The following is a 20,868-nucleotide window of genomic DNA, read 5'->3' as shown; positions in this document are numbered from 1 at the left end:
TCTGTTCTTCTTCTTGTTTTTATTTCGTTAACATTTACCCCACCAAATAAAATGGCGTAAAACATAATTAAAGTGTTATTTTTATTAAAATTGTTTATCCCTTTTACTCTTTACCCAATTTGTTGTTGGGCTTGTTTTTAAATGTGTTTTCTTAATCTTTGGTTGGTTTTCAATTTAAGTGGCACGAAAACTTTTTTGTTTGTTATTAAATTGTATGTCTTATTTTCAGACTAAAACTTAAGTACAACACAATTTTAAATCAAATGTTCGAGAACTTAAACCGTAATGTGATTTACTAAAATTAAATTCCATTATGTATTTTCTAAGTAGACAATACTTAACTATAGGTACATTTTAGTGGATTTTGGTATAAACACATTTTTAGGTTCTTTTAAGGAAAGCTATCCATTAGTGTTAATTTAAAATGTTTACAACAAATAGCTTCACTTTAAGAATAATGAATATTTAAGGGCAATATCAGCATTTTTAGTGAATAATAATAAAATAATGAATATTTCGAAATGGTTTTGAGTCATTTTATAGATTAATTATTGTAGGTGTTTTATATAAATAATCGCTTAAAGAGCTTACTATAATTTACTTATAAACAATCCAAATCACTAACCACGTTTTCTTTGTTAATTATTTTGTTGTTATTTATTATTATTATTGGGATAGCGCAAACCATTTATATAGTTAACAAAAGGTTTAAGATTCCATCATGTTCTACGGAATCTTGGCTAAAAGAATTATTATCGTAATTTACATTTACTATAGGTACATTTGGATTAAATTTACTTTTAACGGAATACGAATTAAACGTTGTTTTAAAAATAAGTTACACCACTTTAGTTACACCTATTATGTTCTAGATTCGGAAACTGATTCCAGCTAGCTAGTACAAATCAAACGTCGATTTCGACATAGCTTTTGGATAATCTAGATAGTGATCTTTTCGGACATTTAGCAGCTAAAACCAATTTCTAAACAGTATCTTCCAATTCGACTGGTTAAATAAATAATCTTTAGTTTAATATTTAAGTTTTTAACATTAGCATAAGCGTTTCAATTTCATTATTTATTATGTTGACTAGTTAGACACATAGCTTTCCTCAATTCGAATGATAGATTAATATCAATTAGTTGCTTTTTTGTATTTGTTTGTTTTGTTTTTGGACAGTGTACGCTCATATTGCATAGATCGTTTCTTAAGAGTTAGAAATCGTGGGTGGTTTAACGAGTAGGTCGCATAGGTATTTTTTTAGACAAGAATACTTTTATATTCAACAAAATGTTCTTGTTCAACACATTTACTAATGCTAAGATTATTTGATGATGGAATCGCTTTAAATGGCTTTGCCTTTTTATATATTTGAACCCTGTCTGAAGAATGGTGGAAGAATCCTTGCCTGGTAGGTATGCTTAAAAATGTTAAATATTTTTATGCTTAACCAAGTTGTAGGCTTGCTGAAGCTCCGATTCAACCTAAATTAAATTATGGTTTAATCATTATAGAGCGCCTACGAGTAATAATTACGGTTGGCATAGTTTTCAAAGGCCAACATTTAGATTTTTTTCGTCTAAAACACAGTTAACACATTTCAAACGACACCTGCTAAGTTCAGTATTTAAATTAAGAGCTTGTGACGTCATTAAACCACTGATTCCTGATTTTCATTTCATTTCCTAGTGTCCTTCGCTTAAGGCTTTTTATACAGAAAATGCCTTTTGTTTGAAGCAACAATGGAAGAACAATGTGTACAACTAAAAGCGGAAATAGGAAATATCAAACCACATTGATTGTCTTGTCTTGTTCATGCACAATTAAGCATTCAATGTTTTTATAAAAACGGTCGCGTTTCATTATTATTATATTATTACATTTTCATTTCGCTGCACAAGTTTTCTCCATTCCCAAAGACATTCCTCTGAAGCTTTTTTGGGAAATGATGAAATGGGTGTACAAAATCTGGGGGCTTCACGAAAAACCGGGCAAAGCGTCGCGTGCTTGTGTGTAAATATGTTCTGGCAAGTGTAATTTAATAAAAATGTAATTTAATTGAAGAGTCGTGTTGAGAATTGCATTTATCATTAAAAAATCAACACGACTTTGTATAAATATTAAATCAAGCGTAATTGTCAAGTGCTATTTATATATCGGTGGTTGGTCGGGCACACAAAACCCAGGCATTATTTATTCATCTGTTTATGTAGTATTTTTTTTTTTTTGTGCCATTTTAAACTAATATGGCTGGGAGATAGCTTTATTGAGACAAATTGTAAATTCAATTAGTTGATGCAAAACAATAACACACACATTAAAACATATATGGCTAATAGAACTTTCCACAATCTGAATTTATTTAATTTATACTGCAATTCGCGTTTTTCTTCCTAATTGACAGTAAAGCAAAAAAGTATCTTTTAAATCAATTAAATCGGAAATATGACTACAAAGGTGAACTAAGGAAATCCATTTGTTTGGTAACTTTTCGTTTAGCTAAGTGTAAATTTATACTTTAGTATTCTATTATTTGTTACTGCGTAATTATAGTAAAGTAAATCGTGTTGAGAGCTCGGTTTCTCTTGTTTTCGGTATACCAATTCCATTCCTGAATCAAACATTTGGTTTGGTGGTTTAGTTTAGATCTGTTGTCGAAATCAATTTCATTTACACATATATCATATCATACATGTACATATTTATATAGTAAATACATATATATATATATAAGACCAATTCGCTTTTCACGGCAGGATTAAATTCATAATATGCTCAAAAAATTACATATTCTTTATAATCAATCTTAGTCGACCTCTTCGTTAGTTATATAATAACACACTCATAAAGTTTAAGGATTTCTTCCTTCGATATTTGCCTAAACTAATTTTAATTACTAATATGTTTCATTTCCTCGTTTTCCATCAATTTCACTGGTGTTTTTCAAGCTTGTTTGGGGTTTTCCCCCCTCTTTTTTTTTGTAATATTTTTGTATTTTTATTTAGGGTTGTCACTTCCTTAGAGTTGCTTATTGCACTTATAGATCTATAAGAGATATTATAGTCCTGCAATTGCGTAGCCCTGGCTCTAGCTCCCCCTCTTGTCATCAAAGGTCGTTGTCGAACATTTGCAGCGATCGAGTTACCAAGTCGTCCTTCAGGCAGGCCTCCAAAAACTCCTCTATCGTTATAATGCCATCCTGGTTCAAGTCCAGTTTGCGGAACACACGATCAACCTGGGTAATAAAAGGTAAAAAAACACAATGAGTTACTGAAAGAATCTTTAAATATTACGAGCATACATAAATTTTATAAAGACACCGAAATATCCCTATTACTGATCAATTAAATTAAGTTATAGTGCCCTTACTCCCATTTCCGTTTATTACTCTTATAAATTTCGTTGACTGGCACAAAGTCATTTTCAATTTAATCGCTCATTTCAATTTCAGCGACTTTTCATTGGCATTTTCGTTTAAGTATTATCCGCGGGAAAAAGTGAAACCTTCATCATTAAGTAAAATATCCGCTGCTGTTTCCGCACACGAATGCATCCGTATTTCCCTGCTCGCTTTTCACCCACCGTTGCCGATGCAATTTCGATTCCCGACTTATGCATTCCGTATGTACGCGCATACTTCTGTGTGTGTGTGTGCTCCCAATCATAATTACTCATACGCACTGTGCGCCCGACTAACGTCAGCGGATGCTGCACGTTTCATGAAGTGTGGCTTTTGCATAAAGAATGAAGCATACAAATCTGCGCCAGAGGAAGTGCGATGAATATGCAGATAGACATTTCAACAGAATGGCCTAGAACATAATGCTCATTGCGGATAAGCAGAGATTTTCCTTTGTACCACGAACAAGTTGATTAAAGCCTAGCATCGATTGTTAAATGCGGTACGAGCCGAGTACCAAGGTCGAAACTTTTACTTACTATAGTTTAGGCCAAAGGAACTTTAATTAATCAGAACCCCTCTGTATTAAATATCTGCTATCTTACCTGATCCCTCGCCTTGCGATCGTCCTCCGGTTGATGTGGTCTCCGACCCATAAGCTCGTGAATGGCCAAAATAATTTCACTTAGTTCGCCGCGACTGATCCTTCCGTCGCCGTTCAGGTCGTACAACTTGAAGGTCCAACGCAGACGCTCATACACAGAACCTCTCAGCAAGGTCGACAAGGTGACCAGTAAATCCTGATAAACATTGAAACGTATTAATATACGTAATACTGCGTAGATGTTAATATAATGATAAATAATTACCCGAAAACTAATGGCGCCATTGCAATTAACATCGAACGCTTTGAACACATAATGAGCGTATAAACTCGAATCTGTATAAATAGAACATAAGCAAAGTAGGCGTGTCAGGGTGATTTTTTTTTTTTTTTTTGGTTTCTGGCTATTTGGGTATTTTGGCATTACGGTGGCAGCTGCTGCAAGGACGAAATGCTCGCTTAAATGGCGCTTTATGACGCGCTACTATAAAAAGCAGAAGCATAAGACCTTAGCGACAGCACCCGCGCACACAGACACACCCCAAATGGGCGACATTTATTCACACACAAATACTTACTGCCATGTGGAAAGAATTTGGCGTAGATATCCTTAAAACAATCCTCGTGTACCACGCCCTCGGGGCATTCCTGCGAAAAAAATAACGAAAATGAAATCGCAATGAAAGTAAGTGTTTGCTCGGTTAATAAAGAAAAAGGCAAATGTAGGGACAGCGAGTTCCAAAAGGGCAAAAAGGACTAACCCAAACCTTTGAGATCATTTAATTACAAGTACATGAATGCCTAAGTAATGCAGTAGTCGAATAAAAAAAAGCTATGCTCTACTTTCGTGCTTATTATTTGCAAAATTAAAAAGTTTAGAATGCCATCTATTTCGTAACGAAATCAAAAGTACAAGTCACCAGCCAACGAAACTTATCAATAAGGTAAACTACCAGCGAGCCAAATATCACAAAGGCAAACTATCAATGGGGCAAACTGTCAATAAGGCGAACTGTCTGGCTCAAACTATCCATTTACTTGACCCCGGAGCTCATCTCTAGTTGACCCACATATTGAAACTTTTTCGCTGAGTTGGCCTTTTTCCGCACTCTTTGGTATAAAAGTGCTTGGACACACAATCGCTTGAAAGGAGCGAATTCATTTGCAATGAAATTCAAAACGCGTGTGCATTAAAATGACAGACATTTAAGTAGCGCTCGTTTTTACATGGCAGCTGGTCAATGAGTTGTTCTTGGCATATAAAGAACTATATTATTTAAAAGTTATTATCTAAAATAATAATACTTTTGGAACCCATCGACTTGCAACATCAGTTTATAAGAACATGGCTTCCTACCGTCTTGAATCCTCTGTACATGACGCGGATTTCCTGTTTGGTGAACTTGGTCTGCCGGCACAGATCCTCGAGGGCAACGGGAATGGGCTTAGGCACTCGTGTGTGTTCCAACTCATAGACCACCTCCTCGATGGGACTCTCCGGTGGTGAGGCCATGGCGGTTCCTTGATTATTGTTGACTGGTAGCGGTTTTTTTTAATTAATATCGGTGCTGATTATGATTGGCGGCTTAATATCAATTTGCATTTGAGGTGCTCGGTTTTTAGGGACGCGACAGCGAACTCATTATGCCTAAAATTCGCTGTGAGTATTCAATTTCTTTGTGCTTTTTTATGGGCTCTCAACCTTTTCAGTGGCTGCTGCTCCTAATCCCTTTCGGCGTATCCTTTTTTTATTTCGTTTTTGGTGGTTTTTGGTTACGGTTTCCTTTGCGCCATTCTACTAAGTCGCTAATGAGGCTACCAATGCTAAAACGAAATGGAAAATAGAGAGCAGGTGAGATTGATACACTGCGAATATTTATGCGAAAAGTATGCATTTTATCTTAAAAATATAGAAAATAGCGGAGTCTTTAAATGTAAATGCTTAGGAATATACATTTTAAGCCTGAGCAATTTAAAAATGCTGCCGTACGAATTTTAAAAACCACCCGCAATTTACAAATATTTTTCCCTTTCCACTTAAATCAGTGCTGAAAGTCGGGGCAAGGACACTTGCAGCTGCCGGAAGCGCAACTCGTAGCCGCAGCTACACCTGCATATAATGGCATCGAGTATACGCCCTGTTGACTCGCGCCGCCTGAGGCAACATGCAAATGAAGATTATTATTGCGTACCATAAATCAAAGGCGAATCGAGCTATGCGCGCACTTTGGTGCACTTGCAGCACCTTTATTTCTGCCGCAAGAAATGGGCGCTGGGTGCGGTGTTTTTTGGGGGCGGGGCAATGCTGTTGCCCAGATGAAATTAATGAGCACTCAACATGCAAATGAATGGAATGCGAACTCATTCTGACGGTCGGATTGATTCGTTTCGAACGCACAAACACAATGCAAATCAGCTTAGGTTGTTATTGAAGTGTAATTAGAGGTCTCAGGAAAGTAAATAAACTTTATGCGATTATAGGAAGTGGTCTTAAAATCTATGTTTAAAGCTTTTCCGTTCGTATCTTGGCCGAACATATTTCTTGTCTAATTCCCATTTGACTATTCGATTACGTTTATTGCGCATTCATCATAATAAAACCAATTCGTAAATCCAATCCCATAAATCCACAAATTAAATTTTTCTCGCAATGACTCGCCTGCATCGGCTTAAATCAAATCTTCGGCGAACTTTTTGCGCTTCTCTCTGACAAATTTCAACAGCACTTCAATATTTATCAGCGAAAAGTCAAAAAGTGTGTGCTGCGGACTATTTCCACTCTATTTCCATTTTGCATTTCCATTCTATTTGCGCCCACCCACACTCACATAACACACAGGCAGGACTCTTGTTAGCTTAGGGCGGAAAAGCGGCGCAGCAGGGGTTTTCCATTTCCGACGTCACGGTTATTTTTCAGCTGGAAATGATTAAACGGCAGCTAGCCGAAAAACGGGGTCATTGCGAAAGGAAATAGCTTTGACAGTTTTAATCCAAGTGAAAGTATTTATATTTCTTTTGCACAGCTTCAAGTACCTCGCAACTTTTTCTATTTTTTCTCGATGATACTTATCACCCACTCATCATATATTATTTATACATTCAGCTAAATGTTAAGTGATACGCTACCGCCTCCTGTTATATAAAGTTAGAAATGAATAAAGCTAACCAAAATATTTACTTCTTTAAGGAATTTTAGCCATTCCCAACCGCAGAAACGCAGTTGCCAAAATCAGAATACGCTAAATCAGCTTGGCAAAACTTCCAATGCGAAACTTAATTTCCCAGTAGCTTTAGGGCTTTCAGGCTCCTCCGAACTTTCTTGTTGAATACATTAATAATTTATAAATCGCCAAAGTAAGTCTTAAATATTTATGCGGCCAAAGTCAGAGTGGAATCAATAGCTTTAACCCGACGGAGCCGTGAAAATGCGCCGAGTGAGCTCTTTAAGCCAAGAGCAACTGCTAAATGTTGCCTGCCATTAGCATAAATAGCATTAAAAGCGAAGAGAGCCATAAAACCGAATACAATGTCATACTTAGCTGCTCGAGCTGCAGCCAACTAATTTCATGACTCTATTTTGCACAAATCTCTGTGGCCCAGTCGGTGGGAAAAGTGGGGTGGAAAATTGGTGGGAAAATGTGGAATAAATGAGGGTAGGGTGGTAGGAGCATGCAATTGCCTGCATTTTACAACATTTGAAACCATGTTGGAGTCACGCCTTTACTATGGTCAGGATTTCCTCACATGCACTTAACGAAAATATATACCCACACTAGAACACTTAAAAGTTTTTTAAACGCTTCAACCAAGACCGTAATTAGTATTGGCTTAAAGGAACAGCAGTAATTGCTCAAGACCTGCGTTTAAAAATAAATGTTCACACCAGCGTAATTTTTCCAAGTGCCACATTCCTTTTAACACACCAGATTTTGAATGCAGTTTTGGTGAGGCCTGCGTGTGCGTTTGTGGGTGGATGTGTGTGTGCCTGTGCATGTAAAATGTTTGTCAAATATCACGTATACGGCATGTGCTTCCGGCAAAGAGCGCACGAACACCCTCGAACAGACGGCCAACCGAGCGGGTTGAGTCGAAGCCATTCATTGCCAGGGCGAAGCTAATTAAATATTAAACCAGGTCATAGTGCAAACGTAATAATGTGAAAATCCCTATTAGCCAATTGGCAATTGCAAATACGAACACGAATTACTTTCGCACACAGAGGCCACAAGACACTGAAGTGCACTCAAGTCCGCTGGGAATGGGATATGCAAATTTTCTTGTTGCCAAGAACTCTATGTTTATTCATTTGTCTAATTGTGTTGTTCTTGTTGCTGCCAAGATACGGGGAATTGCGACGGACTTTTAGGGCGCTTTGCGGGTCCTGGTCCCGTGGTTCTGTGTGGCATGTCAGGACTTAAACTTATAAATGGCAACGACAACAGCAGCAGCAGCTTTCGAGGCAAGGACAAGGCTTGGCCTGGCCAGAACCAGAACCAGCTTGCATGCAGTCATGCAATGCCACTCGAATGATGGAAAAGAAAGCTAAAACTAAAACTAAAACCGAAACTAAACAAGAACGCACGCCAGGCCGCCCACTCTGCTAAACTGAAATTGTCAACAGTGGTTTATGTATTTATACAAAATAATATTTTAATTTGCTTTCCACGAGGGTATTTGTATAATAAATACAATTTTGCAGCTGCCGAGATGCTCCTAATGATTTGCATCGAGCAAATAAAACGAATATTAAAAACTCACCGAGGAGCCACAAAGTTTAAACGCAATTTAAAATGAAAAATCCAATTAAATTCTAGCTGAAGTTTATATGCCAAAGCATAAATTCAACATTAATTGATATCCCCTAAGCCAGGTAAATTTATACACATGTCTATCGATTATTGAAATTTGTTATTCTCTTGGTTATCTCTAGACATTTTTCACAGCTACATTTAGGCCATAACAATTTCAATCTACCATGTTTCTGTGCTTTCCTTAATTGCTAAACTTTATTTCAAGCTCTAGTTTTTAATCGCAACGACACTGTGCGGCTTTCATGTCTCCGAGCAGGTTCCATTGTCATTTCCTGCTGGTTTCATGCCACTTTCACGGACAACCCAGACAGAATGGCACGATGAGAGGAGTGGCAAGCTCGAAAGGCAGCGATATCTAAATAGGAACTCCAGGACCGAAGCGATCCAGCACGCAACCACAAAAACCACAGAGCCACTAGAAATTCGAGAGCATTATTAAATTGCGGATATATTCACGGCATATCTGGGTCTGTATATATCATTCTTTTTGGGCCAATTGCCGTGCTGCAGACTACAGCAATTGAATTTTTTTGCCTAAGCTTTGGCTGGCACTCGCCCATAAGATTGGTGGGCAAATCTCGTTGCGCCTACAAAGGACAATAAATCAACGCCAATTATATGCCATTTTTTACTCCCTTTTCCGGCTTTTTCGTGGCTTTTCACCAAGGCAAGCGATGACGACAGCTGATGAAGGGCTTTCAACACTTTTCAATCCGGCTTTTGGCCAGGTCCAAGGCCAAATCGGGCCACTATGTTGAATGGGAAAATAATGAAGTACGTTTCCCGTGAGGAATACTCGCGTGTACTCGACCCAAAGTGCATTTGCATTACCATTACGCTATCCTAATTATTGGCTGATCAATTGTGGGCAGTTTGCTGTTGACGTGTGCCTTCTGGGCATTGCAGTTAATGGCCTAATTGTTTTGCAAACTCTAATTATTCAACCTGATTGCACTGAACAAGACACCTAAGTTGATGGTTTGCCAGCCGATGTATGGTTTATGCTAATTAATTATTTATTGCTAAATTGTTGAGCACGTTGACAAATGGTGTCACAAAATGGTGTTAGCTCAAAAATGGTTGACTGCTAATTTCTGATTTTTTATTATGCATATTTTTTAAATGCATAATTGATGATGTAATTGAATCGAAAGACTAAGAAAAGAGGCCACTCATGTTAGATATCAATTTATTTATAAATTATATCTTTTACAAATCAGACAGCATGACGCATAATTAAAGTTGGTAATTGTGCCAAACTATATTCTGCCGATTGCCAAGAGATAGGAACTTGGCCCTGATCCAACATACGAATTCGAATGGCCTATCAGCGAGTTATGAGATAGTCGAACGGAAGTCATTATTCACTATGAGGATGCAACAAAGTGCTTTTGAGCTCTATTAGCTTCGCACTGCATAAACTCGGCTTTAACCCCACCATTTGACATTCACTTTGAGATTCACTTGGGGAAATCAGCTAAAAGCTAAAAGTGTTGACGAAAATCCCCTCCCCCTTAGCAGTTAGTTTTCGGTTGTTAATGGAAACGAATGCGATAATTTAAGAGGGTATTTTCCAGCTGGCAACCACAACATCATCCCAGATAAGCCGGGCCAGCTGAATGCTCAAGGCAGCAATAACAAACGACTCCCAGGAGTCTCGAAAAGCAGCGTGCAGCATATGGTTTTCGCTCTCAGTTTGCAATAATTTTTTAGTTAAACATAAGAGGGAGAAGCAATTTTGCAAAACATTTTCACCTATCTAGAATCAACAAAGGAGCGAACCCAGCTCCGGGCCATTATTAGTCGCTCCTGATGCTCTAATCGCACTTCCGGCACGCGACACGTAATTGCCGGCACCTGGATATCGTTAGGGGTATATATTATAAAGAGTAACCGAACTTGTGGGTAAAGCCATTAACATTTGGGATATAAATAGGAAATAACGTGAAATGTAGTTTAAATAGATGTTAATCATGGCGGAAGTAACTATTTAAATGAATTTTTAGAAAAAGGATCTGAGATATTTTAGTTGCAGTATGTGTAGTTAGTATTCTCTGTAGAAATTGTACATTTTAATTAAATTTCTGTTAAATTCTTTCCGAAAATGCCTATGAAAAACAACATTTGTATAGCTGCACCAATGTTTGTACACTTTTGACTTAAGTCACATCTGAAAGAAGCCATTCAAGCGTGCCTGGAGCAAAATTGCAGCTGAAGTGGTCTCATCCAAAATGGAGTAGCAATCACAGATGAGCAATTCCTGCACTTAAAGTCGGCTGGAATGATAAACTTAACCATGAACTGTATACATTTCGAGTGTTAGGGCCACTTGGATGCAGTCGAGCATTAGATGGCAATCAGCTCAGGATACACACATGTTTAGATTCCGAGGGTTGAGGGAAATTGTGATGGCGGAAGCTTGTTACTGACAATCTCTGGTGCAATCAGTATTCATTAATTTGGCAGCCGTTAGGACTTACTAAAAATGCAATCTACGGCAGCAAGCAGAATATTAGAGACTTCTATGCAAACTGGCAGGCGAGCAATAAAAAAGTTTGCACGCTGCACTTCCGGGCATGGGGAAAGTTTTACTAACTCCCTCGTCCAGAAAATGCAGTTATTTTGGCAATGGCCAACAAGAAACTGACTTCATTGTTGGCCAGGCCAACAAAAAGCCTTGTAAGGAAACTGCCAAAATAGTTGCAACGACTTCAAATGGGCTGCGTTTCTCGGCTGAAATTATTCGGTTTTGGGGGAGTAGTTGGTATTCAACTGTGCGAAATTCAACAATAAACAATAAGTCGTTACATCGGCGCACACACACACAGATCTATAAGGAGAGCCACGGATGTTCGAGGATATTTCCACCCGCTAACCCTGTTGGCCCCCGGAACTTCCGGTTCGGCGATATGCGCCAACTTGCAGACAATCATTCGGTCTGTGGCTGTGCCCTTTTCTTGGCCAAAATGGCAAAAGCTTAGCGGGCTTTGGCCAAGCTATAAATATGCCGAGATATGTTCATGAACTTATTGCTGCGTGGGTGTATGAGCCGCAAAACTTGCCAGGATTGGTTTAATTTATGAGCTGACTTAATTTATTTCCGCCAAGGACAAGTCAAATTCAATCGAAGCAAGTTAAATTGGCTTAGAGAACATAATTGCTTAGCAGTGGTATAATTTGTCTGTATATGTGATTTCTGTTAAACTTGTCAAAAAATAGACGAAATTATTATTCTTAAAACATTACGAATAATTAGAACTTTGGTTTTGGTTTTTGGTTGGTACCCGCCGCACTCAAAAACCAATTACATATTTGGGAATTTGTTTTCTCAACTTAACGTTGTTCTGCGAAAAATCAACTACATAACAAACTTTTTTCTTCTTCCTCAACATTTGTTGTTCGCCATGGACATGAAAATCTACAAGAACAATAAGCCGACCAAATAATATAAAAATGTTGCCAAAAACAAGAACAACGGGCCACAATAGCAACAAAAACAATGGCAATGGCAATAAAAAGAAACATTCAACTCTCGCAACTCATACAACTTGTCAGAAAACAGAGAGAGAGAGTGAAAAGCGTGGAAACTGCCCAAATTGGGGGGAAAATTCCGAAAAGTATGCAATATTTTTTTCCAGTGGGTCCTTCAACTTTTCGTGGCTCGTTGCTGACTTGGCAGGCCCGACATAGTAATTAATGCCTGTAAGTGGTCCGCGTGGGTGGCTGAGCATAGTTGTTACCACACTTTTTAATAGGCTGCTCGTAAAAAACTAGGGTATGATTTAACTATAAGGGAATGTTTATTATAGTATGGTTATAGCAAAAAAGAGTTGTTTCAAGATTGAAATCATTTAGTTTTCATAGAAAGAGAAGTACCGGGTATGTGATAGTCGAGCCCTGCACAATTTTCGCTGTACTCATCAGCGGAGTGCTTGGACTTGGCTTGTTACCAACATATGTTCGCTTGTAAATGTGGATTTCCGCCCATCCCCCAGTGGGGCAATTAAAAAATGTTACCAAAATGCTTGGCTGCAAAGACATTTAACTTGTCTGAAATTGCGGGTAATTTCGTTTCGTTTCTTTCTTTCTTGCTTTCCATCGGATGTTTGTAACACATGGCGTATGCGTGTTACGGCTACAGGCGCTAACTTTCGGACAAACTTTGCTCTTATCAGCTGGTGATAAAAATATAAGAGGGAAACAAAGAAAAAAAAAATTGGAAAAATCTCCGCAAAATGGATGTTCGTATGGGATGTGCAAGTTTTATAGACACATCTGGCGGTTGGCTATATAAATTTCAAGTTTGTTGCTGTTTGAAAGCTAAACGATTCCTTTTTTTCCTAGCTGTTGCATATGTGTGTATGCCTGCACACATGTTTTATGGCTTTAACCATGGGAGGAGGAGTATTTTTTTGCACGATAAGTTGACCATTAATGGTCGCCAAATGCTGGCAAATTGATGTTCACGCTGGGAATGGCTTGCGGTTGCCTTTGGTGGCATAAAATGCTTACATGTACATTTTTAAAGCCCTTTAAATGGTTTGTGGTTATATTTTTGGTACAAAGAAAATATACCAGAATATTATTAAATGAAAATCTAAAGTTTGAGCTATATGTGCGCAGGTATTTTGTTATAATATTCTGCGGTAACTTGATACTTGTGTGGTCTTTTCTGTAAGTTACTTAACTGAAAGTCAGTTCGTTTGACCAGGCTTAATTATTCAACGAAGACAGGAGGACGTTTGGCGATTGTCACGCCCTTTGCTCATTACTCACTTAGGCCAATACAATATCATTCGATTGGGCCAGTAATTACCAGTGTCATTGAATGGCCCACGCATCTAACACCCAAAGTGATTAGGCACTTTATAGCCGAAAAGCGTTGAATCACTTTGCAGCTCACAGCTGCGGTTCTCGTTTGGAATTGCCTTGCGTGTCTTTGCGTTTTCCTTAGAGTTTCCTTTTGGCCAAGGCCACGCTGTTTTGACCTTTAACTGGTAAGTAATAGTGCCCAGATGTGCTGCACAAAATGTTTAAATTTAACATATATCATCTACTATATTTTGTGGGCTGCCATCGATGCTCATTCAATAATTGAATGTTTGAATGATCAGCCATTATATAGCATTCACTCATCAGGTCTTTATTATATTTTATTTTATTTTTACAGTTTCCAAGTTCATTTTTTCAATGTTTTATTTATAACTTTTCTATTTGCAGTTTCGTGTAGCCTACATCCCGGCGACCACCCCCTTTGCCTCTCACTCGCCCACTTGCAAAACAACAGCAGCCACTTTTATGTAGGCTCTTTACCTGCATCTGTGTGTGTGTTTGTGCCTCTGTGTGTGTGAGTGGGTATGTGTCTGTGTGTGGATGAATGAAACTAGAGCGCACCTTGATTCTATTTTTAAATGCCACACAAAACAACAATTGTCGCTTAGTTGCGCGTTAAGTGTTTTTCATCCAGCTTCCTGCGACCAAGTTCATTTTATTCTTAGGATGCAGATGCAGCTTTTCTCGGCTAGAAGCACCTAAAATAGTTGGCCAAAAAGTACAAAGGATTATATAAATAGATCGCAGCGAATTTAGCTTAGCAAGGACCTCGTCGTGTAACACTTGTCAGAAATAGTAATTCAAAAGGTTGGGATTCCCAACTTGGGAAGTACTAAAATTGCCTAAAATATAAATAAAAATATATATGAAATATATCACATAATTGCATTTTCTGATTTTCCTACTTGAAGTTACTTTTAGAATCGCTGAAATTGGATTACAATTCGACAGCCCTCATATTAAACCCAAATCGATCACGAATCAATGTCGCACGAGTTGGAAAACTATGCCAGTAGAAGTTGACTTTTTAATCGGCTTGTGCATCTAAATGGAATTGGCATTTATTTTATGGTTTATTGCCAGGCAGCACGATAGTTGCTTTTGTTGCTTGTCAATTGTTGCACACAACTTTTGTTTGTTTGTTTGTTTCCCCTTAACAGCTTGTCGCGGATTAAATGACACGGAAATTGGGCTGAAAAATGGGAATTTTTAATGACGCAATAAGCGCCTTATAAAGAGAGCGTTGTCACTTTTGGGAATAATTAATTTTGTAATATTGTTATAGAAAATAAAACAAAAAAATCTTTTACTCTAGGAATATGCTACTACTTGTATATTCGATTCTCATCCATATATGACTGCAATGCTAAAATATAACATATGTAAAGCTTCACTATTTTGGAAAATTATAAACAAGTTGTCGACACTTCTGGCAAAAGTTAAAAATATGTATGAACAATTTAAAATATTTTTCACAGTGCCGTAAACAGTAAACAATTGCTGCCAGGTGCGTCTTCAAACACAGATTCTTATTTGTTTAAATAAATATGAAAATTAAAATTTCAATAGTAAATGGATAGCTCACATCCAATTTTAAATATAATCTCACAAAAATATTCAATTGAATGAATGAAAAACCTGGCACAGCTCAAACTTCAAATAGAGCCCATAAATATTTTCCATAATTTCGCGAAAAATAAACAAAATATTCGAAGCTGTTTTTTCGCATTTTCCAAGGTGAGTGTGTGAATTTTCACTAGCCTGCGTGTGTGTGGGTGTCTCTGCGAAATTGAGCTGGTGTGCGTGCGTGCGACTTTGGCGCCTAGTCAAATAAATCGCATGCGATTAAAATTTTATACAAATAGCTTTAGAAGCGTGCGTTTTGCTTTGTTGTGTTTCATTTGCCGTGCCATTTCCACCTTTTCACTGTTTGTTTTCCTTTTCTTTCTTTTTTTTCATTTCTAGTCTTAAGCTGCGTTGTTTTTGGTTTTTTTATGGGGGCATGGCGTCAGTTAAATGAGTTGTTGTTTATAGTTCTTGAGCATGTGTGCGAAAAATTTGAATTTGTAGCGTAACGCTTTTGTTTACTTTGTAGGTTAGTTTGTTGGCCCATTGACTTATATACACACACTCGGCTAAAATATAACATATATATATTTACCTTCGATGCCTTTGGATGGCGGCGGTGACGAAGAAAGCGGCGAAAGCAGACGGAGAAATTGGCCAAAACGGAGATGAGGGAGGTGGGAGGAGTTGGTGGATGGCTGATGGTTGAGATGGGTGGTAGTGGGCGGTTGGTTGGGTGGTGGGTGGTATTAACCTCAAAGCATGCCAGCAAACAGCTCCTCGAAAGCACTTGACTTGACTCCTTTCGATATTTATATTTTCCTGCCCTTCTTTGCGTGCCTCGTTTTAATTTGTTAATGATTTGGGCTTATTCATTTATTTGCATTTTTTGGCGCTCACTCTTCCCAACTCTGCTTATTTGGTGTTATGTTACATTTTAGCAAAACTTGCGGTCCTGTCTCAACGGTTGTTGTTGCTGTGCGGAAAATGCCAAGCAGCAAATGTAGCAGCAGCAGCAGCGGAAAAAGAAACAAGAGGAAAAACTGTATCTTTTAAATCCGGGCATATCCTTTATCTCGAACTGCGACTGCGACGCTGGCAGAGGCAGCAGCTGTAGCTGTAGCTGGAAAATTTCCTCCAACTTGTTTGTCCTAACTCTTGCGTTGCTTTTTAAAGCCACTTGCAAAGTTTTAGCATTTAAGTTAAATTTAAAGCTGCATTTTTCAATGATACAGCAGCAGCAGCAACAATCGTTACCATATATAAAATCCAGCAAAAGAAGAACTCGATAGCAGCAAAAACCGCGCAGCGTTTTCCCCGTTTACCGTTTCGCCGTCAGACACACACTTTTCCCTCGAATAAAGCCAGAAACCGTTCGACGCGCGCACGCGAGTGTCCTATACACAACTGATTACAGGACTGCGAAAATGGAAAATGTTTGCCAGCAGCGACGCTTCGGCACTCGGGTTTCCCTCGCTCGGAAAATCTCCGGCTATCGCAGCCAGGCTTTCTGTTGCCGAAATATCCGGAGGCACTCCGCCGGAGACGGAGAGCGAGTTCGCCGGAGAGTGGGTGCGCACTCACTTGGGTTGCGGGCGGCACATAGGGTATAGCATAGCCCTCGGCGGTTACAGTGGACTAAGTAGCCACATAACGCATATAATTAGTTGGCATTGTAATAATATTGGAAGAGCTGTTTTAAATGGCAAATATATTTACTTGACTGACCACGTGGCGTATGAATAATTTTTAAAATGTGTAACTAATGAAAGACTGCCTGTTTAAGTAAGATTTAAATTCATGACAACTATTATTTATTATAAATGATTTTGATTAATAGAAGGAAATATTTATTTATATTTTTATTTTTTTATTTTTTTTATTATTTATATTACATTTATTTATTTATTTATTTATTTATATCTATAATCTACAATATGATTTTAAACATCGCAGAGTACTACTGAAAGCATCTTTAAGATAGTTATGCATCTTTTAATACCCTTGAAAGTAGCCCACTGTGCAAGCAACACTCATATTCCTCATTCATCTTGCTCAGCCCGCACAATTGGCTGCCAAAAGTATTGCCACACCAGTGTCGGCGACTTCGTCCTTTCACTTGAACGCCGAAAGTGAGGCAGTCTGGCAGCCTCTACTTTTCTGGTCCCCAGTGAGGTTCTTCTTCTTTTTTCAAATTTAGCGTATTAACTCATTAAATGTTCAAAAGCTCATTGCCTGCGAAATGTGCACACATTTCTGTGAGTGCGAGCGAGGGTGTGAAGTATGCACAAGTATATAACACTTTGGCACCGAGGGGAAGACAGTTTTAATACCGCTTAATGGGCAATCGGGCGGAAGAAGCTTTAAATAAATAGAATTCCTTATACTCCTAACAATATCAAAATTTTTAATTAAATTTATAATGACCATGGAACGCTCGGGCACCTAACAATGTAGGTATGTACATAAACATGCTGTGAAAAAAAGGGGTAAAAACAGTTGTTGCCTCGAGAGCTGGCATAATTAGTCCTTCTTTCGTATGCACCTCTTTATGCAATTTAAATTAATTTGTGTAATTATTTTAGTGGCTTAACTGGGCCTTATTTCAACACCCTCAACCGCACCGAGTGACCGCTGGCAGCAGTTGTCGTTACGCATACGCCACGTTGCATGCGTCTTAAATATTTGATGGCGGAAATCTGGGGCCCGGCAAAAATGACAGCTGCGTGTTGAAAATAATTAAGGCGCAATTATAATGACCCTGGCCACGAACCGCAGGCACTCAGCACCACCCATCAGCACCGTTGAAGCCACCCCCATCCGCTCGCCTGTTGGCATTGCAATGTGTTGCATGCAACACTAGACTTTGTGGCGTCGCCAACAATGACGAAAGCAATCCATGGCCATCGAGCTTGTGCTCTCTGGCAGGTTCTCATTCCACTACTTATGCAAATTGATGCGAAATGTGGGCTAAGATTTATGCTTAAATCTTTGGAAGGACATTCTGCAAAATATTTACCCGAAGAGATAATTCTAATATTCGTATTCTGTTTGCGGGAAACACGTTTTACTCAATTTGTTGTTGAACAGCAATACACGATCACCGACGACATCCTTTAAATAAATACAATATACAAAGTACAATAAATAACTAGTACAAAATTCGGACCATGTAGGTTTGTAATTGATGACGTTTTTCAGTTGAGGCATGGATGACATAAAATGCTTTGCAGGGAAGGCTTGGTGGCCGCCCGAGATTTGGAGATGGGAGTATAGGCGAACAGTCAGTAGTTTAGTTGGCATTGGCATCGATTAGGGGAGGCACTTCGGATATATCAACAAGTGACTTGGCAGTGGAAGCGTCGCCATCACCTACGAGCTCCTGGGTGTCTGTCGCAATGTCAACGGTCTGCTCCTTTCCGTTCTGAACGTTCGAAGCATCTCCCGCTGCCTCTAGCTCGACCTTTGACTCCGTGGCGGCTGGTTCATGAACGCCGTTCTCCTCTCCGTTCGTTGTGGATGCTGCAGCTTCTGCCGCCGCAGCAGCAGCTGCCTTTGCCTTGGACTTCTTCTCCTTCTTACGTATATTCTTCTTGGCATTGTTCGCCTGGCGCTGCTCCTCGGCCTTCTTCTTTTCCTCCATGGAAGTCTTCGATTCATTCGTGGTTAGCAGCTTCATTTGGTTCTGAAGATTGGCCAGTGTTTGCTTCAGTTCCGCACAATTGCGAGACATCATTTCCATTTTAACATTTTCAGCACTGACCGGCTTTACGTTTACTGGCTCTGGTTCAGGAGGCAACTGTGGCAGGGCGGGTATTTCGATCTCGTGATCCCGCAAGCACTTGTGCAGTGTGGTCCTTTCCAGCTGTAGAGCACGCAGTAGCTTCTGCAGCTGCTGTATTTGCTTCTGCAGGCGCTCTGAGTGCTGCGTCTGCAGACTCTTCTCTGTGGCTAAATCGATCACCATGGCATTGGCTTTCTCATACTTCTGTCGCCAGCCCAGCGCCTCCTTCTCGATCTTCTTAGTGTGCTTGGACATCTTCTCAAGCTCCACCTTGTAGCTGCCGAAAACCTCATTCGACTTCTGCAGCGACTGCTGGAAGTCATCGTACTTGGCTGTGTAAATGTTCAGTTGCTCCTTGAGTTGGTGCTCCCGATCGGTTAGATCCTTTATGGCACGTTGCGCTTGCAACAGTTTCTCCAGGCCAATCTGGTTTTCCCTGAAAAAAATGTGGAATTTAGATATTTTTTGTGTGGATTAAGCTTTGACTAAATCCTATTAAGTGAAGAGCAAACCGTGTAATATGAACGTAAAGGCTTAAAATTGTATTAAGTGCTAGCCACTCAGCTGTCCTCAATCAAAACCAGTAATCTCAGCGAGATTGTTAAATGAAAACTTGTTTTCTAATGTGTGACCATCTATGGTCTGCTTATCTCGAGATGCAGAGAAGCGCCGGATGACCCGGCATTTTGTGCACATACTTGCTTAATATCTCCTTCTCCATGGCAGCCTCCACCTGGCACTTTTGCAGCTTGGCCTGGTGCAACTGGGCCTCCAACTGAACCTGTTCATTGAGCTTCTCCAGGTGCTGCTCCCTCGTTTGGTACTGCTCGGCCAGCAGCTTTAACCTAAAACGGGAGACCAGATGGTTAGGGAAAATCGGAAAACGGAGAACGTGCGTGTGCAGTGGCTATATTTAGAACGCGGATCCCCGCAGCGTTGCGGCGATGTTTACTTCTTGGTCATCTCGATGTTGTAATCGCGGAGCTTGATGTTCTCCTCGTTGTTCTTGGCCAGCGACTTCTGGACATCGTTCAGGGAGCTTTGGAACTTTGTCTGGCTCTCCTTGCGCCGCTCCTCCTCCACCTTGATTTGCAGCAGGCTCTCGTTCTTTACGGACTTTATGATGCGCTGCTGTTCGCGGCACACCTCCTGCAGCTTGTCTCGCATCAGCACGCTCTTGTTAAGATCCCGCTGGACCTGCTCCTTCTCCCTCTGCTGCGACTCCATTTGGCGCTGCAGGACACGCAGTTCCGCCGTCAGCCGGCTTACATTCTTTTCGCTGTCCACATGGCGTTGCAGCAGAAGTTTCACCTTCTCCTCGGCGGAGGGGCATTCGTCAAGGGATTTCATGACCTAAAATAGATGTAATTCCGCGTTAAATTTGTCTATTTATTCCCGTTTCCATGGATTCTGGTCTATGGAAATAGGGTTTGGTTCTGTCCTTTTGGCCACCACGCGCTCTTACCAACTCCTCCAGCTTCTGGTCGCGCTGCTTCTCCTCGCGCGCCACCTTTTTCGCCTTGCTTAGCTTCTCCATTGTCTATTCAAAAATCGGTGCTATATTTAACTTGTACTCTATTTCTCTTTCGAATTTTGACTATATTCGTTGTTGTTGCTTTGCTTATATTTATAAAACAGTGAGACAGTTCCGTTTGCCGGCAAATAGACTGAAAATCGGGGAGAAGTAATGGTACTTTTTTATTTCGCATCCAACTGGCCACACTGAACTTACAGTGCTGCCGGAGCGTCAGCCGGCTTCTTGCATTTTTTCAACAATACCTTTTAAGGTGGCAAAAGCTTATAGGAGTTCAAACATATTTGATAGTTTGTCAAACCAAAAAATTGTTTTAGATATGCTAGTTGGCGCCG

General features: G+C 39.6%; 2 protein-coding genes and 1 long non-coding RNA gene across 5 annotated transcripts; 1 reads left to right on the top strand and 2 right to left on the bottom strand.

The window, feature by feature from the left end:
• Window positions 1-64: 64 nt before the first annotated feature.
• LOC6616979 (Kv channel-interacting protein 1) lies at window positions 65-16,632 on the bottom strand. 3 transcript variants are annotated; one of them, XM_032723471.1, is made up of 7 exons: window positions 16,473-16,632; window positions 15,811-16,191; window positions 5,363-5,829; window positions 4,584-4,653; window positions 4,271-4,341; window positions 4,007-4,201; window positions 65-3,236 (listed from the first exon to the last, which is right to left on the bottom strand). In XM_032723471.1, exons 3-7 carry the CDS (start codon window positions 5,516-5,518, stop codon window positions 3,108-3,110), a joined length of 621 nt encoding a protein of 206 aa, XP_032579362.1. In that variant the 5' UTR covers window positions 5,519-5,829; window positions 15,811-16,191; window positions 16,473-16,632; the 3' UTR covers window positions 65-3,107. The 3 variants fall into 3 exon arrangements, with proteins under 3 accessions (XP_032579362.1, XP_032579363.1, XP_002041307.1); XM_032723472.1 differs by lacking the exon at window positions 15,811-16,191; XM_002041271.2 differs by lacking the exons at window positions 15,811-16,191; window positions 16,473-16,632 and adding an exon at window positions 14,211-14,227.
• Window positions 16,633-16,781: 149 nt separating this feature from the next.
• Window positions 16,782-18,370, top strand: LOC116801800. The gene is made up of 2 exons (XR_004362235.1): window positions 16,782-17,672; window positions 17,801-18,370. It is a non-coding gene; the product is annotated as an uncharacterized LOC116801800 (long non-coding RNA).
• Window positions 18,261-20,636, bottom strand: LOC6616978 (alpha-taxilin). The gene is made up of 4 exons (XM_002041270.2): window positions 20,465-20,636; window positions 19,952-20,352; window positions 19,698-19,844; window positions 18,261-19,435 (listed from the first exon to the last, which is right to left on the bottom strand). The coding sequence occupies exons 1-4, from the start codon at window positions 20,534-20,536 to the stop codon at window positions 18,508-18,510; spliced, it is 1,548 nt and encodes a 515-aa protein (XP_002041306.1). The 5' UTR covers window positions 20,537-20,636; the 3' UTR covers window positions 18,261-18,507.
• Window positions 20,637-20,868: the final 232 nt, after the last annotated feature.

The sequence above is a fragment of the Drosophila sechellia genome, chromosome 3R (genome assembly GCF_004382195.2).
Source record: "Drosophila sechellia strain sech25 chromosome 3R, ASM438219v1, whole genome shotgun sequence".
Classification (NCBI taxonomy): Eukaryota; Metazoa; Arthropoda; class Insecta; order Diptera; family Drosophilidae; genus Drosophila; species Drosophila sechellia.
Note: the sequence above shows the minus strand (reverse complement) of the source record. Positions and strands in the feature narration are given on the sequence as shown.